The 25,427-nt window shown below is 36.8% G+C and overlaps 2 protein-coding genes across 4 annotated transcripts in view; one reads left to right on the top strand and one right to left on the bottom strand.

Annotated features, from left to right (window-relative positions):
- Nucleotides 1-13,281, bottom strand: part of LOC127632116 (sodium- and chloride-dependent GABA transporter ine-like) — a 36,501-nt gene extending 23,220 nt beyond the window's left edge. For 2 of the 3 annotated variants that reach the window (XM_052110635.1, XM_052110628.1), the window contains exons 1-2: nt 12,595-13,281; nt 4,361-4,495 (exon numbers count right to left, since the gene is read on the bottom strand). In XM_052110635.1, coding sequence (XP_051966595.1) covers nt 4,361-4,495; nt 12,595-12,832 — 373 coding nt within the window. In that variant the 5' untranslated portion in view covers nt 12,833-13,281. Of the gene's footprint in view, nt 1-4,360; nt 4,496-12,590 lie in introns of all 3 variants that reach the window. The other variant, XM_052110645.1, reaches the window with a different exon arrangement.
- A 3,251-nt stretch (nt 13,282-16,532) lies between these two features.
- The window catches only part of LOC127623344 (LIM domain kinase 2-like), a 51,194-nt gene continuing 42,299 nt past the window's right edge, over nt 16,533-25,427 (top strand). Inside the window, exons 1-2 of the mRNA XM_052097769.1 lie at nt 16,533-16,762; nt 17,450-17,546. Coding sequence (XP_051953729.1) covers nt 16,747-16,762; nt 17,450-17,546 — 113 coding nt within the window. The 5' untranslated portion in view covers nt 16,533-16,746. The remainder of the gene's footprint in view (nt 16,763-17,449; nt 17,547-25,427) is intronic.

Raw genomic sequence — 25,427 nt, 5'->3', positions numbered from 1 at the left:
GAGACGCCTGATGTCATCAGAAGAGCTACAGCCCTGAATAAACCCCACCTGATCTGTATGTATAAGAGATGTCATAACTTTACTTAATCGGTTAGCCCAAATATTTTTACAAATAGCTGAATTAGGGAAATTGGATGGTAAACCTTATACTCGCTTGGATCTTTTCCCTTTTAAGAATCAGACTGATCTGAGCTTGTGTCATGGTTGGCGGAAGCTTTCCATACTTTAATGCTTCCTTACAAACTTCTAACAAAAGTGGAGCCAGTTCTGTAGCATAAGATCTAAAAAAATTAGAGTGGCAACAACTCTAAACTCATCAGGTTGTTTGTTATCTGAGGCCAAGATGTTTCCAATTGAGCAAATCAACAACAGATGAAATGAGGGACTTCTAGAATTAATCTTATGGACTGATGGAAAAAAAATTATAGTCCCTACCAGATGGGTTGAAAAGTCTCCAAATATCTGTAAGACGAAGATTTTTATACATCCTGTGAAGCGTCAATGTTGCTCTAGGGCAGTGTTTCCCAACCACTAGTGTGCCATGAAAGATTGTCAGGTGTGCCGTGAAAAATTATAAAATTCCACAAAATAATTAAATGCATGAAAACAAATAATAATTTCAGGGATCCAAACTCCTTACCTTTTGGAGAAATTCACCTTTTTGAAACCATAATCGGTCACTTTTGTGATTGTGAAGAGCAATGATTAATGTGCAAAAGTGAGTGATATTAATTCGCATTAAGGGTTTTTCACATGACTCGCGTCAGTGCTGCAGAATACATTGAAGTCCATGAAGTGGCACCACTTTACACCAAAGTGTTTTTCACACACGTTTTTGCTTCACCAACAATGTCTTTGAGAGTACTAAGCAACAAGAAATATTTAAAAACGGTCCAAATTTGTGGAGATATTGAATGTCTCATAATTTATTTTAATTAAATATTACCTTATCATTTACAACTATCAGAAACCCCAGTTATTGAACTAATTTAAATTCACCAAGAAAACGCTTAGACCTAAACATAAACGAGTCCTTTTATTACTTTCTGCTATCAAAGCAACTGCAAGCTTTTTTTCTCTCATCCAAATACATGTTTTCAATGTTTATTGTGCACACCTCTCACTTTTTTTACATAGTAAACTTGTAAAATCGCCCCTATGTGAAGCTATCTGCAACTCTTGTCACGTGGAGGGCAATGATGCTAGGTTCAGCCTCCAGAACCAAAAAAAAACGGCAACGAGAAGTCATCCGAGGCAAAGACACAAAATCTAATGACAATTGCCTCAGCATCAGTCTCCCTTAATGCGTTTGATTACACACAGGCGAGCACCCAGTTTAAGTCAATGCGGACCAGGAGGAAGGTTTCAGTTGTTGATTGAGTTCGGTTCAGTTATTTTTTACGTGTTTTGTTCATTTTTAATATTATTAATATTGTGTTGATCATATGTCGTGTTTTAGTGGCCTCCGCTGTCACTGCAGGGAAAAAACATCCATCTGCTTCTTATGGTGTCTCTGTTGTTCATCTGTTCGCTTCATAAATAAAGAAATGCATAATCTGCTAAATGCTCTTCCTGTAAATTCATGATTAAAAATCAATAGAAGATAAAAGCTTTTAAATGTCTTATTATCATTAAAATGACGGGTAATAATAGATTATGACAGAATTTTTGTGGCTTGCAACATCACTTCAAGATCTATAAAGAGGCCCTGATCATCAGCGTTAGGTGCGTAATAATAGCCAAAATCAACCTTTGCCCCTGAATTTCTGCTAAAACAATAACGACTCTTCCTAATTTATCATTAATCTGTTTGAGACATTTGCATTGTAGAGGTTTACTATTATAATTACTCCCCCGCTCTTACTTGTGGCAAAACTCTCTTACTCTTACTAAAGAAAACATGTCCACTCCATATCTTCCCAAATTTTTCAGCTTCCTGTGGGGAAAGATGAATTCTTGAAACACAATATCATATTTCTTACATTTAAGAAAATAAATAACCTTCCTTCTTTTTATGGGGGGCCTCAACCCATTCACATTCAACGTGGAGAGAGACAATCCACTAATACTAACATTTGATATTTTGACATATTAGAAAAATAGATTGTGTGTCAAAAAAAATTATTATAAAAATCACCTCCAACACGAGTGCAACAATCAAACCCCAAACTTCCCCCCGAACCAAACAAACAGAAAAAAAGTCAAATGTAGCACAACCAGCGTCCATCCATGTACGCCTACAAGACCCCCGTGACAACTTTGCCATCGGATTGCTTAAGTCTTCTATACAAATTTTGTGAGACAGAATTACACAACAGAAAATAATCTATAAAACAAACTTCAGCCAATAAGTGGGATAAACACAAAGACATGTACATTCATCCACAAACTGTCCCGAAGGAGTGTTACTCCACAAAACATGCTCCAGCCACTAGGTGGAACCAGCACAAAAATAAACAAAGAAGCTGCTTAGTTTCATGAATGAAGTTTGGACAATCAAGTGAATGTTTAGTCAGTGAGTCAGACCCACTTGGCTGCATGGACAGTATCACACAATGACTTACTCAATCCATTGACTTTATGAAGGAAATCGCTTAATGTGGGTATGTAAATATTTTGCATAGATAGATCCTTAGTATCTATTCTCAATTTGGCCAGGAACATCAGTGCAAAAGCTACCTTCTATTGATGTAAGAGTTTCTTGGATTCCTTGAATTGATCACATTTCGCTCTTGTCACAAAGTCTGGGAACAAGAAAACGTCCAAAAAAGCCAAGGGCATGTCCGTCATTCTCTCTCTCTCGAACCATCGTCACTGGCCGCCTTTATCCCTCGCGCGCCTCATCAGGCCGATTGGGGACCGGGCGCACGATATTCCGACCCGGCCCCGCCCCCCTCCCCTCCGCTCCACACCAATATCCTCTCAATATGTCATACCCACATGCTAAATATTTCAGAGAGTTGTCATGACTGAAAGTAGTTACAGTAACAATAATCTATGAAACCAGGATGGGCATGTCTTACATGCTCAACACAAAATGCCTATGTATAGTCTAGCAGTAGCAAGTTTTCATAAGCAGTGTGCCAAAACACAACCTACCAACACCATATTCATTATAACAGTTTTTATTTATTCAGAGTTGTCATGACTCAACGTCTTTCTTAATGATTTACTGTTGCCAATTTTAAACATAAGGTTTGTAAATAAAGTGCTGAATTTATTTCAGTACTTTAAGTCGTATGAAAATAAAACATGTCCTTTACTAATTACTTTTAAAGTCCTCTACTTTAAAAAAAAACTTTACTAAATAATTCCACATTTTTGAAATGAAATTGTCTTAAGGAACACTTAAGGAAGTGTCAAAAAAAGGCTTGCATGTAAAAAACAAAAATTCTGTATTATCGGTAACAACACTTCTTCCCTTAATACTGAATGGGATTCTATAAGGCATCTTGTTGTTTCTGCACTTTAAATTATGCAAATGTGAAAAGTAAAAGAATTGCTGATTAAATGTTGATTAAAGGTTGATTAGGACACAGAACACTGATTGTGATCAGGCAGAATACAAGAGATCAGCCATCACAAGATCATCAGGGATTATATAGTATATAGTGTCCATTCAATTTAAAGGGAAAAAAGGGTAGAAACAAATGGTTGGGAAAAAGGTGAGAAGGTGAGCTTTGCACTCAGTATTCATGCTTGAGCTGCCATTTAAATGCAAAGAGACTTTTTGCTTCACTTTAAATTAATTGGACCTTAAAACATGGCCCAGCAAAATGGTTAAAATGTAGTGTGATAACATACATTTGAATACTATGGTGTAATATGAAAAATAGTATTACCAATTACTTACAGCATTTGCATAAAGGAGTTAGGTTATTGTTTTAGAACCTGTTCAATTCCTATATTTGCAATGTGGCAAACTACAGCATTATACTGTATGGCAAGTATATACACCTTTGTTAACAGAGTAAGAAAACCACCAAAAACAAATGAGAAACACAACAACTGATAAAGCATTTGAACATGACGGCGATGCTGACGAAGGTGTACAACAGGCAAAGCCATCCACAGTTAATACAAGGAATATATAAAATTACTGTGACTTTTAATTTCTAAAAAATACTGTATTCCTTTAATTGTTTTGAGTCAAATTACCACTGAATAGGCCTGCATAGTGTTTATGTATTTATTCATTTAGCAGATGATATTATCCAAAGCAACTTGAGAAATGAGAATAAGACAAGAAGATTTACCATCACTACATACAATTAACGTGACTACCGTTATGCTAGACTGTGTTTGGATGGTGTAACTAAACAGGGGAGATTAAGTTGATTAGGGCACATGGACCACTCACCTTTGAAGAGGGGACATATTTTAGCCAGAGCGTGGACTGGCCCCAGACGAGTGTACTGTCCAATGGTGAACTCCATGAAGAGTAGGGGTATGCCACAGAATAACAACATGATAAAGTAAGGAATCAAGAAAGCACCTGAAACAGAAGAAAGAATGGAAAACAAAACATTAATTACATAAGTAGATTTTTAAGATATAATATGTCTTTGTGATAAACATTTTGTTTTGCTTTGATGTTAACATCTCATTGATGTATCCTTTCCAAATTTATGAAGACATTTGTGACCATTAGTCAAATTGTCATATAATTCCATTGTCCAGACCTTAATTTGACCTTTTGCAGAGCCATTCTGTAAGAATGGATCCATTTTCTTGCAATCCATGTTTATGCAACTTTTCAATGAGAAGAGGAAGTGTATTAAAGGAGGGTAAGATGATTTATACACATCCTCTGTATAGATGTGAAAAAGGCTTTGTCACAAATCATTGAACATTTCAAAGATTTATTCAAAAGATAAAGAATCAAGAATCTGGGTTTCTGCATGGTGCGACTGTCTATGAAAACACAGGTGCAGACAGCCAACATTACACATGGACATACCAACATAAACTGAATTATAAAATATGCATGGCTCTAATCAAACCAGAAATAACAAGACACATGATTATCTACTGTGAACTGTGACAGCTGTCTTATAAAATATTTTTTATTCTTCTAAATCTCACAAATCACTGCATAGAGACACTGAACTTCAGTGATTTCATTTCTCACAAATGGGGCAGTTCAATTAAAATAATTTTTGCACACATTTTTAATAAATAATATAGCCTATATGGATTTATGCCAAACCAATATGAAGAGTTTAGGTCAATAAATATTTGAGAACACAACAACCCATATATTCTGACCCACTTATGCATTTTGATCAATGATAAACATTGAGGAAAGCTGTCAAAGGTAGGGATGTGCACGAGTAGTGGAATATTTGAATATTTGTTTTGCAATATTTATTCAAATAGTAAAAATACTATTCGAATTTTGCTTTGCTGGCCATATATACAGTGTGTTGTATGTTAAATCCTGAACACACAAACTAAAACTGGCAGTTATAACAGAACACACTGGGTGGCGCTGTTGAGTGTGGACACAAGTTGATCACATTTGTTCTGTCACTCAGTACCTTCAGATGGACACCAGAAAAGCAGGTTATTGTGAGAATGTGGCTTACAGTGAGAAAGCTGGGTTCCGGTTTAAATGTACTGGATAAGCGGTACATTTTACTCTCATATGCGGACTTTACTCTCATATATGTGCAGCTTGTCAGAAAGGAGCGTCACCATAGCAACGTAATCCCCACAATGCTTCTGTAAACAACACACATGGCATCCGAAAAAGACTATACTAGCTGAGGTAAGGGACATTCCATCAGTTAAATTGGTGTGTATAAATGAGTATAGTTTACAGAGCACATGATATGCTCATTTTTCCTCAACAAAAACATGACATGAGATACAATATAAACATGATCACTATATGTTGAGTGTTTATACTCGTCCTGTACATTAACTGCATCAGTCTACTTCATTAGCAGTTTCTTTTTCTTCGCTTTGCTTGAGCTTTTCATGCATTGCGTTTAAATAAATAAAAAAAACACACAACATGATATAAGCTTGTTTAGATTATAATTAGAAGCTTGTTTTTTTTTAATGGTTACGCAACCTTTATGACTAAAATAATTATTTTACAGCGTCTCTCTCATTAATTACCTTCATTTAAATAGAATATTAGAATATTCATTTTCTATGAGCTTAAATATTCAAATACCAAATTAATGATGAATGCCCATCAGAACTACAGCATTGCAAAGACTTGCTGTTAGAAACAATAGGCATATTCAATGGCACAAGAATCTACTGTTACATACCCTTAATAAAACACCTAGCTTATGTAAATGCATTTCTCTTGTTTATGTAAATGCATTTCGGACTGTTAATTAGTTATACTGAAATAATACCTAAAGATGTCAATTTATGGTGTATAAAAATGTTGTACAATAGAAATTTTCAAAGGCAGCTGAAGGTAGTTCTAGTAAAATACATTTATGCTAAGACTTTGCTGACAACAACTGAATATTGTTACTAATTACTCCAAAATGTTAACTTGCATCATATGTTGCCCTGGCCTAATGTATAACTTGTGAATCATGCATAGAGAATTACTAGGCGGCCGCCTCCGTCAAATTTCGTGCCACCTCCGGCTGTCTACAAAACTCTGGTGGATGTCTTCGTGGAAAACACTAACAAGTGTTGCACTCGGTGGAGTGTCATTTGTAACTACAAATATCTGCGAAAATAATCAAATAATTATGTTGTCAAATAGTCGCTTGATATCATTTAACATAACTTGAGAATGAGATCATATAAAACTATAATGATGACACACGAGATGAGGAGTGCTGCAGCTCGAGTGTCTGATAGAAACACAGATCACAGCTGGCGATATATCTTTATTTCATCCTTAATTCAAGTTCAAATAATATGGGAACGTGACATTTAAATAAGCACTCCAAAACTGTCATTCTCTGTGCGGTCAGAGCTGCTTCAACCAGTCGTGGAAGAGACCCAATCTGAGCGGGAGTCGAGACCGGGAGAGATTTAAAGTTCCACCAGGTGATGCACACTCTAACACGGAGACACTCGTCTCTCACCCCCGCTGTCTGCAGCTCGCAACTTCGCAATCATCATAAATATACAAATATATATATATATATATATATATATATATATATATATATATATATATATATATATATATATATATATATATATATATATATATATATATATATATATATATATATATATATATATATATATATATATATATATATATATATATTGGTTTTGGATAGACAAGATTGACAAATGCTTACCAGTAATACTCTTATGGCTAAAATGTTTACAGTGTTCAGTGACAAAAATGTCAATATGACTAATATTACTAAAATATAACTAAAATGTCAACAGTTTTCATTGACTAAAACTACATTAAAAGCCCATACTTTGTCAACTAAAACTTGACAAAAAAAATAGGATAAGGCTGACTAAATATGATAAAAACTAAAAAGGACATTTGACACAGGATTAAGACAAAGACTAAATAAAAAAAACAGCTGACAAAATTAACACTAGCATTCAGTTGCCAGGTCATTAGTAAAGCCAATGTTTACGTGTTTTTAACATCACTATTTTAATCAGTATGGTACCACCTCTTCCTCATTTTGAGCCAGGAAAAACCCTGGAATCTTTTATATATTGCTGTACTCATGACTATATGATTTATTTACTGCAGAAAACACATACGGAATATTAATATAAATAAATATAAAAACTTATTTAGCAATAAAATGACAAATGTCACATAATTCGAAAATGTTTGATCATATTAATGTACGCACAATTAATCAATTTAAAATCGGGATATGTCCAAGTGAGATTATTAAAAGCACAAAAGAATGGGATTTAAATAAATATACAGCATACAGTCTGCATGTGCTGGGTGCTTCAAAGGGAATGTGTGAAACTGGCTGCTCATACACTAAAGCATCTTTACACTGCAAAGGTGGCACTTAAGCTCCATCTGAAATGGAATTTAGGTGTATTTACACAGCCTGATTAATGATGCTCAGAGGTGGCATAAATGCTTTCACACAGCTATTACAATTACATAAATTATGTTACGGTATTAATGTTTGAAATAATAAATTATGCATATAAAATATGAAATGAAGGAAATTATGAAATCATACTTTTAAAAATGAAACAAGATATATATATATATATATATATATATATATATATATATATATATATATAAAAATAATAAATGCTTTATCATGACAACAACAAAAGTTTAAGGCATTTACACAGAACCAAAGCAGCATCAGATCTTTGACCTTTGATACAAAGGGATGAAGTTGGTCTGAATTAATTCAGATCATTTATTTCAGGCTGTTATGTTGTAAAATCATAACAAGAAATTTCACTAAAGAACACAAAAAGACCAAAACAGCCCTATCTTAGAAACAACACCATCATAAACATTAATACAACTATTACCTTCTGATCATCGAAGAGGCACATTGTGACCTTAGATGCGCACATTTTTTTTTATTCATGTATGCCAACTGTACAGTTTGTGTTAAAGTGTTTTACATTCAAAGTGTAACCAACTGCGATGAGGTCATTTTAACACTTGCATACTGACTTGCAATATAGCTGTTCAGCTGTGACGCCAATTTGTAGGTGAAAGTCTAATTCGCCATGGGCTCCCTCAAGATTTTCCTATTGTTTTTATAACAGGGGTTTTCAACTTATTAGTAAAATAAAATCTCTGGTAAACATCACTTTACCATTCGTGGATGTTTTGTTCTACAACATAAATTACACACTTTCATACCTCAGATGTGAATTTTGAAGCTGCCGTGTGTGTGTTTTTTATAGCAATTTCTGGTTCTAGAAGTGGATTTTTTCATAGACTAATGGATTTTTAATTTCGTGATGTTGTGATTCACCACAGAGCTGATTGGTTTGGTTCATAGCTTACAACTCTATTATGAAGTAGGGATGGACGGATCGATACTAAAGTATCAATACTTCCGATATGGTATCAAGAATATCCATCCTCACATAAAAATATTGATTCTGGAGGGTTTTTTAACAAGTGATCTTATTATTTAGATTTCATAAATATTAATGCATCTCATAAGCTTCGAAGTGGAAAAAAAAGAATTATATGAGCAAATTGTTGTATAAATGATAATTAATAAATGATACCCTTATGAAAATTTACCATGGCTTAACTGTAGTAACATTTTATTAACCATGACTAGTAACCACGACTGTTTCTTTTTTTTTTTTCCTTCTTTTTTTTTGCCAGTAACCAAGGCTTTGACACAATGAACCATTGGTTTTACTACAGCATTACTGTAGTATCCATACGGTAACTTGGTCTTAGTAATAGTAACCATATAATAATATCTATGGTTAATTTTGAGGTTTTATGTGGCTTACACAAACACATTTTTAAGGGGTAAACAAAGCAGCCTAATTATTTTCTGTTTAGGCCCATAAATATATATAAATAAAAATGTAAGTAATAATAAAGTTACTCATTTTATCCAAAGAATTCATAAAGATTCAGTTTAATAGAGGTATTAGTATTAGTGTCATATGATATTTGGAAAAAAGTACCTGGTATTGGATCAAAAAGAAAATAAGTGGTATCACCCATCCCTGTTATGAAGGATGTTATGAAGAATCTATGCAAAAAATGTATGGGAAAAATACTTTTGGAATGCAGTAGGCTGAATAAGTGGGTGGGCACTGTTGCAAATGTTAGTCTTTATTACATTAATTTGTATAGTGGATTGGGATTAGTATTGTTTTAATTGCATACTGAATTAGGGCTGAAATGATTAGTCGATTTTATCGGCAACGTCGACAATAAAAAAAAAATTTGTAAAAAATGTAGTTGTCAAATTGTCGTTTTATCTCATTTAACATAACATGAGATCAGATGAAACTCTAATGATGATGCACCTGACTGAGGAGAGGAAGAAAACACATGTCCAGATGCACTCTAAACTTTCCAAACAGCTTCAGGTGATGTAGATCACAAAATATCATGGAAATATAATGGAAAAATGCAAAATAAGGAAATAAAGAAGCACTGTCATCGTGAAATAAAGCAGAGCCGGATCTGGCATTCCACTTAAGCAACCTGCATGTCAGGGCATCTAAAAAGCAAACAACCTGGCATTATATATTGAATGCATCCTTTATTAAAGTTCAAATAATAAGGAAGTGCATCATAAACAAACTACAAAAATGGCATTTCTCTGTGTGGTCAGCGCCACATGTGTATCTTATTGTGAAGTAAATCAGCGATACGCAGCTCTATAAGAAGATAGAGTTTGTTATTAGTTTCAGTTAAAGATGGATCAAAGTGAAAATCAAGATGAGAGTGTAGTCTAAGCCCCTGATACATTGAGTTAAGTTTTTGATCAGTCTTTTTTGGCTTGTTTTCCAAAAAATATATATATATCTAAAACTCCTTTAAAACAACATACATTTGCATTAGTAGATATACTGCTGAACAAAACAAATGTATTGGAGATTGTTGAATATACTATTTAATATTTTAAAATATCTAACAGCCTGCTTAAAACAAGATACATTTACCTGAGAAGCAACAAATAAGATTTTAGTCTTGCTTTTAGAGAATAGGTGGGAAACAAGACTCTTGATTACAATAGATTTTTTTTTAAGTGAATTTTTACTGGAATTATTTCCTTGGAATTCAGTGAATGTCATTTAGAGATATTTTTAAAAGATGATTTTGTCCTCTTTATTCTTAGTAAGCACGTTTAATACAACCTTTTAAAGGGTAACTAAACCCTAAACCAGCGTTTTTTAGTTAATGATCTGTAAGCATGGGGCTTTATTAGTACTGGTCATTGATTCAAGTAATTTTTTTTACATTTGTGTATAAAGTGTTTTAATTCTACAATATATGGTGTAAAAACGTCTGAGTGCTGCCCTCTTCAGGTTGAACGGTGGCTACTGCAGTTGAATTTTCCTATTGGCTGTTTGCGGTACTTAATGACGTAAGCAGTGACAGCTGACGTAAGCAGGTTCCAACTCACCACGCCCTTGGTACGAGCTACCACGCCCATGGCAGTATAAAAACCATCTCGTTTCGTCAAAACCACCATTGTTGCCAACTTAGCGACTTTGTCGCTATTTTTAGCGACTTTTCAGACCCCTTTAGCGACATTTTTTCAAAAAAGCGACTAGCGACAAATCTAGCAACATTTTGGACAAACCCTAGCAACTTTCCAAATTTCGCCAGTACTGCAAGCGTGAGGTCTTACTTCCCCGCTGCGTCTGCTCTGTTCAGTGAGCGGCTGAGAGGAGCAGCACATTCCTTTGACTACACGCCAGCGGACATAGACATGAATGAGCTGCGCATGTGCACGCTATGTTAGCAGGAACCAATCAGTGATCACATAGCAGCTGCCTTCTCCTTTGTTTTAATTCAAAACATTTAATTTGACCGTTTTTTCTTGGCATGCGCTTATATTCACTACTAATCAGTTCATTCCGGTTCGGTTTCTGAACTCTCCGACTTCAGATCGTATATTTACAGACTCTATACATTTTACTTATCCAAACACAACAATAAACCTTCTTCAAACTCATAAACATGTAACGTTAGCTAAGTTCCGTTCTCTAACAGAAAATATGTAATTCAGAACCGTTTTACTGGACATTCGGCTATATACTTATATAAAAACAGTATGAGCACGGTTTAGGGGAGATAACCGTTATTATAAACTGAAGTAGGCTACAGTACCGACAAATTAGGCAGAATGCAAATTCGACGCGATGACGTCATTAATATGCTAATGACGCATGACGTCATCTGGCGACATATAGCTACTTTTCGAGCAGGCTTTAGCTTTTCCATTGAAAATAGTTGGCAACACTGAAAACCACTGTAGCGAGTCAGGAGTTGGAATTGCGAGTAGGCCTATTGAAAACGATCAGGATAGAGTATTTTAGCATCTATTTAGCATAGCATTTATATAGTTATTTAGATTAATATATATATTATATATATTTGTTAGTGTAGTATTGTTAGAAGCATAGTTAGTTAGTAGCATAGTATTGCGTCAGTTAGGATAGCTTCAGGTTAGCGTAGATTATCTGTATTTAGTACAGTGGTCAGGATGGTACGTAGGTGTAATGTTGCTGGTTGCAACAGCACTGCTGGACTGTATTGCTTTCCATGTAGACTTGGAAATTAGGCGCCAGGGGTTGCACGTCCTTGTTCTGGAAGACCGCGAGTGAAAGCGTCTTAGTCCCTTACAGAAAGAATTAGGCTAAAAGGTAATAGTCTTCATCAAGAAAGAAAAAAAAACATAGTTGCGTAAATAAAACTACAAAAACGGTGTATTAGCTACTACAGCCATTAAAATAAATAAACAAAGACTCTAGCCTTTTAGACTTATTGAAGGAGAACCCATATTAACGTATTACGATTTTACAGTGGTAACAAAAACTATTGTCTTTTGGGCAGAAACTATGCGTGTGATAGTTCATTTTCGGGGGTTGTAAGCACAATGGCAAGAAAGTATTTCATGAGAGAAAAGCAGCGGTCTAGTTACTCACCTCCTCCGCTCCTGTAGCACAGGTACGGAAAGCGCCACACGTTTCCCAAACCCACCGCATAACCGATGGAGGCGAGCACGAAATCCAGGCGCCGACCCCACGTCCCTCTCGGTTCCGTTGTCTGATCAACATTCGCCAACTGCATGGCTTCAGAGTTGGCGGCTGTCATCTTGGCAAGCGCTGCCTCTCCAACGTGGAAGACAAACTTACTAGATGTGTTCTCGGATCCAACTCCCATTTAGCCTACAAATGTTTCATGTTATAATTGCTGGGTTGCATAAACACGAAATGAGATAGATATTACCATAAATTCAAGCAGCAGAGAGTAAGAATGAAAATAATTAAATTGCGATTTTTAATTTGGGAAAACTTGTATAACGAATGTAAGCTGACGATTGTTGCAATTGTCTCGCGCTTGAAATAATTTGCGGTATGTCGTTAAGCATAATTCAGTCTCGCTTTATATAACCTTCCCGTTTTGTATTTAAAGAAATGGTAAGTGTAAGCATATGGATATATTTCACCATTATAAAACGAGATACCCGCATCGTCTATATAGTCCTAAATGTTACGAATACACACGCTCGCTGATTTTGCAGCTTGTAAAGTCGTTACATAGTAAAAATAAAATAAAAAAAACAGTCCAGTTGAGCTATAGTTTCCTGCTTTACACAGACAGATGTCACCATGTTGGCCGCCTTCAGATCCGCCTCTTAGAGTGACGTCAGCAGGCTGTGAAAGCACGCCGCGCTCAGTGCAAGGTGGCTCTCTGTGTGAATGCTCACGTGCTAATTAAAATTAGACACCACGCGCACGCAAATGTTGGGGTTTGTTTGAATAATAGAAACGACGAAAAGTATTATGTGCTGATAATTTACGAGGTTTTAGGCTACTTGTGATAACGTTTGATGCCGTGAGGGCATGTTTGAGTAGCCTACATTTGATTCCCTTTTTGAGGATAAACTGAATAATAGTAGTTTAACTCAAACGTAGCTGATTTTTTTTTAATTCCCCTCAACCTAGCAGTAAAGGTCATTTTTAATCCTAAAGTATAGAATGACAATCGTCGGCTCATTATGAGTTTGCATAGAAATGAGTGGAAGGGCGGTGCCAGTGGGCAGATAATGGAGAAATAAGCGTGTCTTTGAGAAGTAAAAACCAACCAAAGCGCATGTCTTTTATTCGTTCGGTGCGACAGTATTTGCTGCTTTGTGCTTGAAATATTTACCTTCTGTTGTCCAATCGAACACATATGCGACACAAAGCCACACACGTGCTTTCTTTTAAGAAATAACTGTTCTTTGTTCAACTGTTGGGTGGAATCACGTTTATTTTGGTAAGTGTTAGTGCTCACGTAACAACACGTCAGCTCAAGTCGATTTGCCGTTTCACGAGGGTGCAAATTTCTTTTAGGTTTTGGCAACAGTTAAGCTTATTTCGCTCTCATCTCTTCATATTAATAATATTCCGACTACTAATGCAATTTTAAAGACGAGAGCGGACAGATGTTTATTATTTCATTTTTGTAATCAGGCAAAATTATTTTGAACAGCCTAAACTAAATTCCTTTTAATATACACTAGCTGGCCAAAAGAAGAAAACAAATGTCGTAAAGTAGCCTAATGTACAAAAGTAACGTCGCCGTTTGGATTTAGGGAGTTTTCACACCTCGTTCGTTTGAGCACTCCAAGCAAGAGATGGGCCCAAGCCTTTATGGGACCCTAAGCAGAATTAGATTTGGGGGCCCCTCTGTGCCGCCAATACGATTGACTATAGTTAAAGCTTAATAATTCTCACACTATGAATCTAATACACCCATTATCAATTGTATTAGTTGTAGATGTGTTGCTTGCATCATACCAATGCCTGCCTGGCATGTTTTTTACCATTCTACAGTTTTTCATTGTAAAATGAGCAAACCCACAAGAGTGGTCAGGAGTTAATTTGCACTTTAATATTCAAAGTCTTACAGTACTAAGTGGCATACTTAATGTGGTGTACTATAAAGTAGCAAAATAAACCTGCAGACTATGCATTTACTAACCAATTTAATTGCTTTTGGTTAAAAAATTGGCAACATGCAAAAGTCCAGAACAATTAACAACAAATAAAATAACTTAAGATAAACAATATTACATTTGATTATTATAATTATAAATATTAATCTCAGGAAATTCTAAAATAAACTGGGAAATACAAAGGAAGGGATGGTAGGATCAGTGGATGTGGGTGCTGGTAAGTGCTCCTCACCTGCAGAGGATGGACCTGATGAAAGCTGATGATGATAATAATAATAGTAATAATAATAATAAAAGCTAGCCATGTTAGCTGCCATATTAGAAGGTAATGCAACTGTCTGTCAAAAACAAAAACTTACAAAAGGCATGGTTTATCCATATAAATATATTGATCTGTGATTGTTGAAAACTCACCTGCTGTATCATCATCAGTTGTAGCACTGGCACTTGGGGCAGGTGTCACTGGTTGTGCCCCACCTGAATATTTCAACAGTGCCTGTAGGGAAGTTTCATAAGAGTACATAGTAGTTTCTGGTTTCTTGTTCCGGCAGACCCAACTAAAGCAGCCTAATTGTGGGTTGGATGATAAATTAGGTGTATGCCTTGCTAAATAGATGAGTCTTTAGTCTAGACTTAAACTGAGGGAGTGTGTCTGCATCCCGAACAGTGTTAGGGAGACTATTCCATAGTTTGGGAGCCAAATAGGAAAAGGATCTACCCCCTTTTTTGGATTTGATATTCACTATTACCAGGCCAGAATTTTGTGATCGTAATGAACGTGATGGAATATAGCATGGTAGAATGTAACTTAAGTACTGTGGTGCTAGACCATTCAAAGCTTTGTACGTAGTTAACAGAATTTATAAATTAATACGAAATTTAACAGGTAGCCAATGTAACAATGATAAAAGGGGGCTAATATGATCATATTTCTTGGTTCTTGTCAGAACTCTGGCAGCTGGATTTTGAACCAATTGAAGTTTATTTATTGATCTTGCTGAACATCCTCTCAGTAATGCATTACAATAATCTAGACTTGAGGTCACAAATGCATTAATTCATTTTTCGGCATCAGCAACAGAGAGCATTTTTTTCCACTTCAAAGCAACGAGATGCATTTATATTCATGTAATCTAATTAATAATAATATCACTAGTTAAAAAAACAAAACTTCAGAATCTATATTTTCATTTGAGGATCACTGTTCTTGATACCACATCAGTATCTGAAGTATCGATACTTTAGTATCAATCTGCCCATCACAACTCCAAGGAGAAAACTTTACTGAGTGGTTCAACTCTCCCATCATCAATACAAGATCTCGGCCAAAAATGACTGCATATCTGGACAGAAATATATGTTGTGACGTTACATAAGTTTGTCAAAACAGTGTAGATTGTCTGTTTTGTGTAGCTCATTATGTGTTTGACATCCATTTGCATCTCATGAAAATTCAGCATGGAAATAATGAATCATATACTATATTTATTGCATAATCTCTTTGATTTATGAGAAATAAAGCATCAAAATTAATTGGAATATATTCTATTCTAAAATGCTCTTATTTTTGAACATTTGACACTATCTACATTTTGTGATAGATTCCAGGGGGAATGGGGGGAGGTAACCTCCCCATAATCAAAACAAGCAAGTAATGAAATGAGTTTAGCACACTTCAAACTACTTTTTAGTTAAGAAATTATTACACGAGTGACCTCTGCTCTTGTATGAAATACTGGCCCAGACGGAATCTGCGCACGCAGAACTCCGAAGGAAACAGGGGAGGGGGATGTCTAGAGTGCAGACGCTTCTTCCTTTGAGCTGTAGATGACGCTGCTGCATCGCCTGACGCGGTCCGGCTCGCCAAGACTGCAAACGCTCCTGTTTCAGGTGATCCCTTCCGGTCTCCGTACAATTTTACACTACGACGTCGTCTGCTCGGACGAGGGAGCAACACATTTTATTTTTCGTTTGATGGGACTTGTTTATCCTCAACATTCCTCTCATTCAACTGGATGGCTCTTAGACATGGATCAGAAATGGAGCGTCGCTGAAGCGCAGTGTGTGAATGGTACACATTTCTGGACCAGCATGTGAGCTTGAACAAATATAATCGAATCATATCAGGGAGGACATGGACGAACAAGAAGGTGAGGATTACGTGAAACATTAATTCTTGCGCCAGTAAATGTTTCATTTACTTTACTGCTCATTAATACTTTGTCTCTGTGTTTAGTGTTTCACAGTTCACAGTCCAGCGAGTTTCGTTAATTACTCGAAGCTTTTAGATAGATAATAAAATGTGACTTGCAGGGATTTGCTCGCTCGCTTGCGTTTTCTCGTGTAACTGAAGAAATTATACAATAAACCGGAGCATGGACTATAAAAAAATAAATAAAAATGCGCCAATGTATTTAAATAAATTCGGAATATTTAACAATTCGAAGAAACCGATTAGAATTGTTTGGATAGGCGATTCCCCAGCAAGTAAATACAAATTGCCTCAGCTGCAACAATGACCCGTTTTTCATTTCAAACGATGAATTAGAGACATTTTAAGTGTTAGTCAGCGAAAATCCACTACTTCGAATGGGTGGCTTTGTTTATTAATGGTGAAGTGCAATAAAATGTAATTTTAGACATAGTCGCTCGAGCAGAAACGGAGTGCGATTACGTAATGTGAAACTGCTCGCGCTCAAGGAGCTCACATTTTCGCTACTTCACAAGCTTTAAAACGCTCAAATGTATGTTTTCATGTGAACATATTCGTTATTAAGGGGTGCCTGGGGTTTTGGTTTGTAAAGGTTCTTAATGTTTATCTGATGTTTGATTGACAGATGTGACGGAGCGTGCGTGCACGGGCTGTGGCGGGACGATTCAGGACGCTTTCCATGTGAAGGTTCTTCAAGACGCCTGGCACAACTCATGTTTTCAGTGGGTCTTAATCCTAGTTAAATTCCAATTTCTTTTTAAATGATCCAGACTGGCCATTAATGGGCTGAAACACTCAAACTTTGGATTATTTATTTTTTTGTAGCATCAGAGTGCCTTGGAGTATAATTGGACAATCATTAGTTAATTCGTTAGAATCATTTAACAGCAATGTTTTGGTTATTGACCCCAGTGTAGAAGCACCAACAGGCATGCCAAGATATTCTAAATGACTAACTAAAGGTGGCCTAGTTGACCTGTAACTTGAAACCTAGTCAGCAAGGAATGTTTTTTTTTTCTTCCTCTCCAGAGGAAAACATCCAGACTATTGCTTTCAAACGAAACCATTCACTATTGTTCGTTTGCGCACCTACATGCAGGTATTATGGGCTGTTAAGCTCAATGAAGTATGTCAGCAACCACTGGGGATTCCTAGACAATCCAGCTAGTGGGGTTAGATGATGTGTTTATGTATCTCAGGCACATCTTTGTAGATGAAACAAACAGTGGAATAATGAAAAGTTGTCATATTGGAATGTTATTTAGTAATTTAGTGGTGGTTTGCATGAAGCAGCTTTCTTTCTTTCTGGCAAATTTCTGTAAGCTCTCCTTTTGTCATTGATCAGTGTTTAACTTTCAATAGGTCTTTGTCAGGGTAAAGGTCCTTTAGTAAGATTAAGAAAGTTACCGTACTCTTAAGAAGATCCATGTGGACAGTGGCTACATTTAATGTCATCAAAGCAGTTGCGTCCCTAGTTATAATTCTGCCAACCTGAGACCATATTGCCAAAGGGCAGCAACAAATATCTCATAAATGTACTGGAGTGCTGACCATTGTTGCTTAAAGTACTTCAGTTAATATAACTGACCTCAGGAAGCTCAGTTTACTATTCTTAGTTCAGGTTTCCCCTCAGCCCTGTTGCCTTATTTTCTTCTCTTTGATTTGATGTTTCAATTAATTATAGTTAAAGTTTGCTTTTGAGTTCCTGACTTGTATTCATACAAATGTTTTGACAACTGACTTGAAAGAATAAAGATTTTTAGGAATGGTTGCTGTTTAGGTTAACCTGGTGGCCTTAAAGGAATAGTTCACCCAGAAATGAAAATTCACCCTCATCCTATCCCAAATATATATGACATTCTTTGTGTTCTGCAAAGAAAGATTGATGTTTAGAAGAATATCTCAATTCTCTGGGTTTCATACAATGCAAATGAATGGAGACCAAAACCTTGAATCTCATAAGCACATAAAGTCAGCATAAAATGAATCCATAAGAATCCAGTGGTTTAATCCATGTCTTCTGAAGTGATCCAATCGGTTTTGGGTGAGAACAGACAAAAATGTAACACATTTTTTACTATTCATCTTGCCATTGCAGTCTCTAGGCACGATCATGATTTCAAGCATGATTGCACTTCCTAGTTTGACTCATGCGCGGAGCGCTAGAGTGCAATAGGAAGTTTAACCGAGCTTGAAATCATGATCCCAGAGGAGACTGCGGATGTCAAGATTGTGTTATATTTTTGTCTGTTCTCACCCAAAATCTATGGGATTGCTTCAGATGTCATGGATTAAGCAAATATTGAGTTTTATGCATTCATTTTATACTGGCTTTGTGATTTTTTTTTCTTTTTTTTTTTTTTTTTTTTGAGTTTCAAAGTTTTGGTCACCATTCACTTGCCATTCACATGGACCTATAGAGCTGAGACATTCTTCTAAAATCTGAACAAAAAATAAAGTCATGCATCTGGGATGGCAAGAGGGTAAATTATGAGAGATTTTTCATTTTTGGGCAAACTATTCCTTTAATGTTGCCTGAAAGGTAAAAATAAAAAAAGAATCCTGAGTCATTTGAAGAACAAGCCAAAAGGTCATGGAGCAGTTTTGTCATCAAATCTGTCATGCAACAGGAGACTAGGGCCAAGTTGAAGGTACTATGATGATTTATTGACCCTGTTGATGGCAGCAATTTGTTCAGAGCCCATTCCTTAGCATTTTGTGGAATCTGGAACAAGAGTGGGTTTGGGCCCCTTTCACCTCTATCAAATACTTTCCATGTTAGATATGACCTGGAAGTTTGAGTGTCCAAGCAATTGTGAGCTTGTGGTCAAGGCATTCTCTGGCTTAAAACCATCTACAAGGTTTACTACCATAGTCTGGTGCTCTGAATCGGAGTCTACTTAACACAGTTTTCTATATAATTGTATATTTTCTGTAACTCATACAATCCTCTTTGTTCCTCTGAGGAATCCTTGTTTTGACAGGCGATCCCTGTTTTCTTGGAAGCGTTTGGTTGGTTGGTAATGTAGGTAGGATCTCCTCTCTGGTTAGCTGTCACATTCCCAGACATCAGCTCATGGCCCCTCCAGACAAATACAAGACTGTTTTTTCCCTTTCTGTTAAGCAGGGGCTGTCAAATGTCCAACTAATGCCTCTCTTGTGATTGGAAGGATGGACTGGACTCTTATGCCCTAATAACTATAATTGTAGGAGGGCCAGGAATGTCTTCTGAATGCATCCTGGTTCTTATTTTGCCTTTTCGCTTACATTTACTTGCAATTAACATGTGATTTGAGGTTGTTACGATTGTTACACGCCAAAGCAGAAGCAGTGTGTATTTTTTGGGGGCCCATGTTAACAGGTTAGAGTTTTCACGTCAAAAGCAGCGAGGCAGATCCGTTGAAGAAGCAGCACTGCTTCAATCGTTTCAGTGCAGAGTCTATTTTTGGTGTTCTGATCACTCTGAATTAAAGTGACTGTGTACTGTTAATGGACATCATGAATGAGTTGACACAAAAAAATAATAAATTGCACAGAATAAGCATATTTTTGTAGTCTAGTGTGTTTTTGTATGAATTAGAGCAAGTAGGAATACAACATTTTAATTAAATAGCTTAAGCAGAAGAAAGATTTTATCATTTAAAACTAAAGTATGCTACAAGTCATAGACATATATAAAATATAACTGCCTATTATATAATAATAAACAGAGAGCATGCCTATAGCATATGATGCCACATCTTTTTTAATTGTGTCATAGCCAGTCAACTAATCATATTCATCTGAAAGTTCCTGTTAGATAGCAAGCTTTTCTTTATTACATTATTGAGCTTGTTATACACCTTGTAAACCTAAACATGATAAAAACTATAATACAAATCCAGATTTAAATGTATTGCCAGCTTTATACACAAGGGCCTTCTCACAAGTATTCTGAATGTAAAACGATTATTTGGATGGTCCTGTAGGACATCCGCAAACTCCTCAAAGCATTTCCGCTTCCTCATCATTCTCCTCTTTTTATGTTTTTGCTTCCTTTATCTCTTTGGTTCTTTTTCTAGAATGTACTCATTAGACAATGATGGGTAACCTGCAGGGATCAGTATGACTGAATAGTGGTTGTAAGTAGTAGAAACATTTCTCTGTTAATTTGGAATGCTTGGTGGAATGAAGGAAGTAAACGGTGTGTTTGTTCTCTGTCTGTAGTGTTTGGTTTGGAGTATGTGTCAGGGCTTGAATCATTTATATTATTTCACCTGTTGTTTTTCCTGTGGGTGTAAACTTAGAACAGGAAAAATAATCTGTTGACTCTTCTCAGAGCAAAATGAAATGGACCGAGTTCTTGAGATGTTTGATCGTTTAAAAGGGTGTTAAAGTTTCATGTTTCTACATGTAAGTTGTTCACAATGGAAGAATTCTTGGTCGTTGTGATAGTTATTTAAATGCGCCAATAGAGCCAAAGGATGGGTGTGGTCTATTCAGAAGTGATCAACCTATGCCCGGCAGCTTCACCCTTCACACTGATAACTTTGAAGGGTGTAAGTGTGAGAAATAACGGGCATTGGAAAATAATTTTAATTATATCTTTCCAAGCCAAAGGACAAATTGTGTTACCATCACACAAAATCTGATGTTAAAAGAATAGTTCACCCAAAAATAAAAATCCTATCACACTTTAATTAAACTCGGTGTATCTTTATTTTGTGGAACACAAAAGGAGATGTCTGGCTGAATGACGGCATCAGTCACCATTTACTTTAATTGTATGGAAAAAAGATGCAAGGTAAATGAATAGTGACTGAGGCTAATGTTGTACCAAACATCTCTCTGTGAACATCTTTTGTGATCCACTGAAGAAAGTAATACAGGTTTGGTAAAACACGAGCATTAGGAAATGATGGTAGAACTTTCATTGTTGCATACACTATTCCTTTAAATATCAGTTGTATGAAACTTGTACTTCTTTACACATGATTTTTTCCCCAATAATAACCATTTCTAGAATACAAGCCCAAAGTGAATGGTACAGAACTGTCAGCCCTTGTGTATAAATGTTCAGTGTTCTAGTGAAATAATTTTATATAACGTTAGTGTTATGGGCGGTCGGACACCACCCTTAACATAAAGGAGAGACGCACACAGATCGGCTCGTAGCAAAAATAATAGGGGTATGTTTATTTAACAGGTTCAGTTCTTAAATAGTAAATGGGTAGCAGCAAGATCTACCACAAAGGCGGAACACTTCAGTACTGCCGGGTGGACAGCAAGTAGGCAGATGTTTCGAAGACAGAAAACACGGCAGTGCCTCGCTTTTGGTCTCGGTCTTTGTGTGCGCGCTCAGGAACGGTCCCAGAAGCCTTATATCGCGTAAACGTAGGCTTCGCTCAGGTGTGGCTCATCTGCAATTAAGAAAGGGGAGAGACACTGCACTCAAATGCACGTTTAGCAGCAAACACCAGAGCTGGGGACGTAACAGTTAGTGATCAAGGACTTTTCAGCTTTTTTGTTTACAGAACCACATGTTCGCAGGTACGGATGGTTTAATTTACGTTATGCTTGGCAAACCATGTGCAGTTACAAGCGTTCTGGTCCAGACTGAGGTTTTAGTGCAGCGCCAATATCTTGTGAGCAAAGTTTCCATCAGTTGAACCCTACAAAATCTTTGCTTATAAGTGCCCTTTGAAGCAGTTCAAATAATTTTGGGGCACTTCTGTTGCAACAACACTTTAACATAGCTACCATGATTGTTCATCCTTCAAAGTGCTCTACATGGGTATTATTTGTAACCTTGGGAACGCACTGCCTGTCAGACATGTTTTGAAATGTGACAAATTTACCAGTCACATCTGGTTAACAGGTAAAAGTTTATGTCATGTGTGCGCACACCTGCTCAACCTTTGTCACGTCCTCACAGATGTTAGTTCACTCACGTTGGCTAGTGAATAATTTACAAACCTTCACTGTCAGAAAACAGATTGCCCAACGCGCAAACTCCTGAGCAATTTGCACCCCACAGGCATACAAGTGTTGTACCAGGATTGGATGACTAGGTTCTGCCCACTCTGCATGGGTGACTGGCTTATTGTGTCTCCCTCTAGAAACAGAGCTTGTCAACATTCCTTCAAACAAAGGCCCCCACCAGGCAAATGGCCAAAATCCAGCCATTCCATCTGCAATCTAGTGGGTTTGGTGGCCTTCTCACACTAATGTGATCATTATCAGCACGTCTCAGCACTATGTTGCTTTTCCACATCCTCCCTGTTTCCATACCATTGAGTGCTTTTTTTCAGTCTTCCCCTCTCTTTCCTTTTTTCTGGCACATGGTGTACCGGAGAGAATGGTCTTCAAGCAGAACATAGCATGCCAGACGCTTCCCGGCACTTCGTTTCTTTGGGTTAGGCAGAGAGTGATTCTGGCCTTTAGCATACAAACCTTGTTTCAGACTCTAAAATTCTTCTTAAAGGGATAGTTTACCCCTAAATTAATTTACTCCCCCTTATGTTGATCCAAACCAATTTGACTGTCTTTATACTGTGGAACAATGTTTTTTTTTTTTTTTAAATGAACATCTTTGCCTTGTCCTGTCGTGATTATTATTATTAATTATTTATTTTATCCCCTTTTCCCCCAATTTGGAATGCCCAATTCCCACTACTTGGTAGGTCCTTGTGGTGGGGCGGTTAATCACTTCAATCCGGATGGTGGAGGACAAGTCTTAGTTGTCTCCGCTTCTGAGACAGTCAATCCGCGCATCTTATGTGGCTCGCTGTGCATGACTCCACGGAGACTCGCAGTATGTGAAGTCTCATGCCACTCTCCGTGATCCACGCACAACTTACCATGTGCCCCATTGAGAGTAAGAACCCTTAATCGTGACCATGAGGAGGTTACCCAATGTGACCTCTACCCTCCCTAGCAACCGGTTCTGGCTAGAGTCACTCAGCATGCCCTAAGTTCAGACTTGTGACTCCAAGGTTTGTAGTCAGCGTCAATGCTCACTGAGCTACCCAGGCCCCATGCCTGTCGTGATAAAGTAGTCGTCAGATTGCGGTTAATTGATGTAACCACGATTTATTGTGCAGTTCAAATTTCAATCACATTTTACTTCAATTACATTTTAAGCAAATATATAAATGCCATGAATGGCCTTTGTATGTCTTATTCTGTTAAACTCCGACCGTCTCATTGATCCACACTGCGGACTTCTGATGAACGTGTGACGATTAGCCACTTCAGAAGCGCTGTGATGTACACGCCATCTGTGGAGGTTTTGCGTCAAACTCCCACGATAATATAAACGAGGATTTTGATGGTGAATGCAAGGCTCTACGGTAGGGGTCGGCAACCTGTGGAGGGGTAATCACTTGCATGCCAGCAACGGAGAGAGAGTAGAAGACTTTTTTTTTTATGTATATGAAATGTCACACCTGCATTCCAGTCTACAGCTTGATGTAATCTTTCCAAATGATCACGCATGGTGTTGTCATGAGCTGAATGGGAGGCTAAACAAAAAGTTAAAATATGACAAGACTGCAGTATACCCAACAGACTCAAATTCACGAATCACAGGCTGGCAGCACTTCATGTTTGGTTAATTGCACAATTAAATGCACCTGCTTTGCTTTGGTCAAGCTGCGCGGATGACAGCCTACATTCCATGTTTCATTTGGCAAAGCCATTGACCAGGAAAATGAAAAATGAAACTCCATGGTGGAATTCGTGGAATCAGCCAACAAGCACATTCGGAAAGGCGATTTGCAAACATTCACAAAATATAAAGTGCGATACTTACAGCTTCAGGATATAAAGCTGGAACACGAACAGTTGGTACTGATCCATGCTTGAGAATATTATTATTTTTTAAATCCTACTTTTTATTGACATTCATTCACAAAGCAGTTCATTGTAAAATTATTTGCACAAACATACATACATTTTTGTATGTTTTGGGGCACATTTCCTTCAAAAACAAAATTATCCACTGTGTCTGTAGTGGCTCTGATGCCGGGAGTACATGAAGACTCTTTATGTTCACTTTTACAGCCAACAGCAGAACACTTATGACACTTACGATGCTGAGACGTTATTCTTCTCACTATCTGCTCCAGCGCGGGAAAAAATGCCGGACCGTGTGTAGATCACTCAGGGGAGGATCTATGATAATAGGGTGGAGTTCATCACCAGTCATGGGTGAGGCCTGCTCTAACGTGATGTCACATTAGAGCAGAAACGAAAACCATTCATTTTGACACACTGTTTTTGATTAATAGAAATAATAATAAGAAAGAGGAGTGGGTAGACTGTTAACATTGTAGGGTGGTTTGTGTACACACTGCCGACTCACATTTATGTACAAACACCACATAAAAGTGAATTTTGCGTAATAGGTCCCCTTTCATATAATATAATGGCTATTCATGTTGTTTGGGTTCTAAAAACAACAGTGTAAATGTAAAATGGATCAAGAGTAAAGTTGACCATAAAGTGAGACAGATATTTTGTGTTTGGAAATATTTTATATTTAAAATATTATTTTTCATGTCATTCATAGGTTTATAAAGCCTTGAAGGAATTAATATATTTCTATTTTATTTTATAATTCC

This window comes from Xyrauchen texanus, chromosome 3, assembly GCF_025860055.1.
Source record: "Xyrauchen texanus isolate HMW12.3.18 chromosome 3, RBS_HiC_50CHRs, whole genome shotgun sequence".
Classification (NCBI taxonomy): domain Eukaryota; kingdom Metazoa; phylum Chordata; class Actinopteri; order Cypriniformes; family Catostomidae; genus Xyrauchen; species Xyrauchen texanus.
This window is presented reverse-complemented; position numbering and strand designations above follow the sequence as displayed.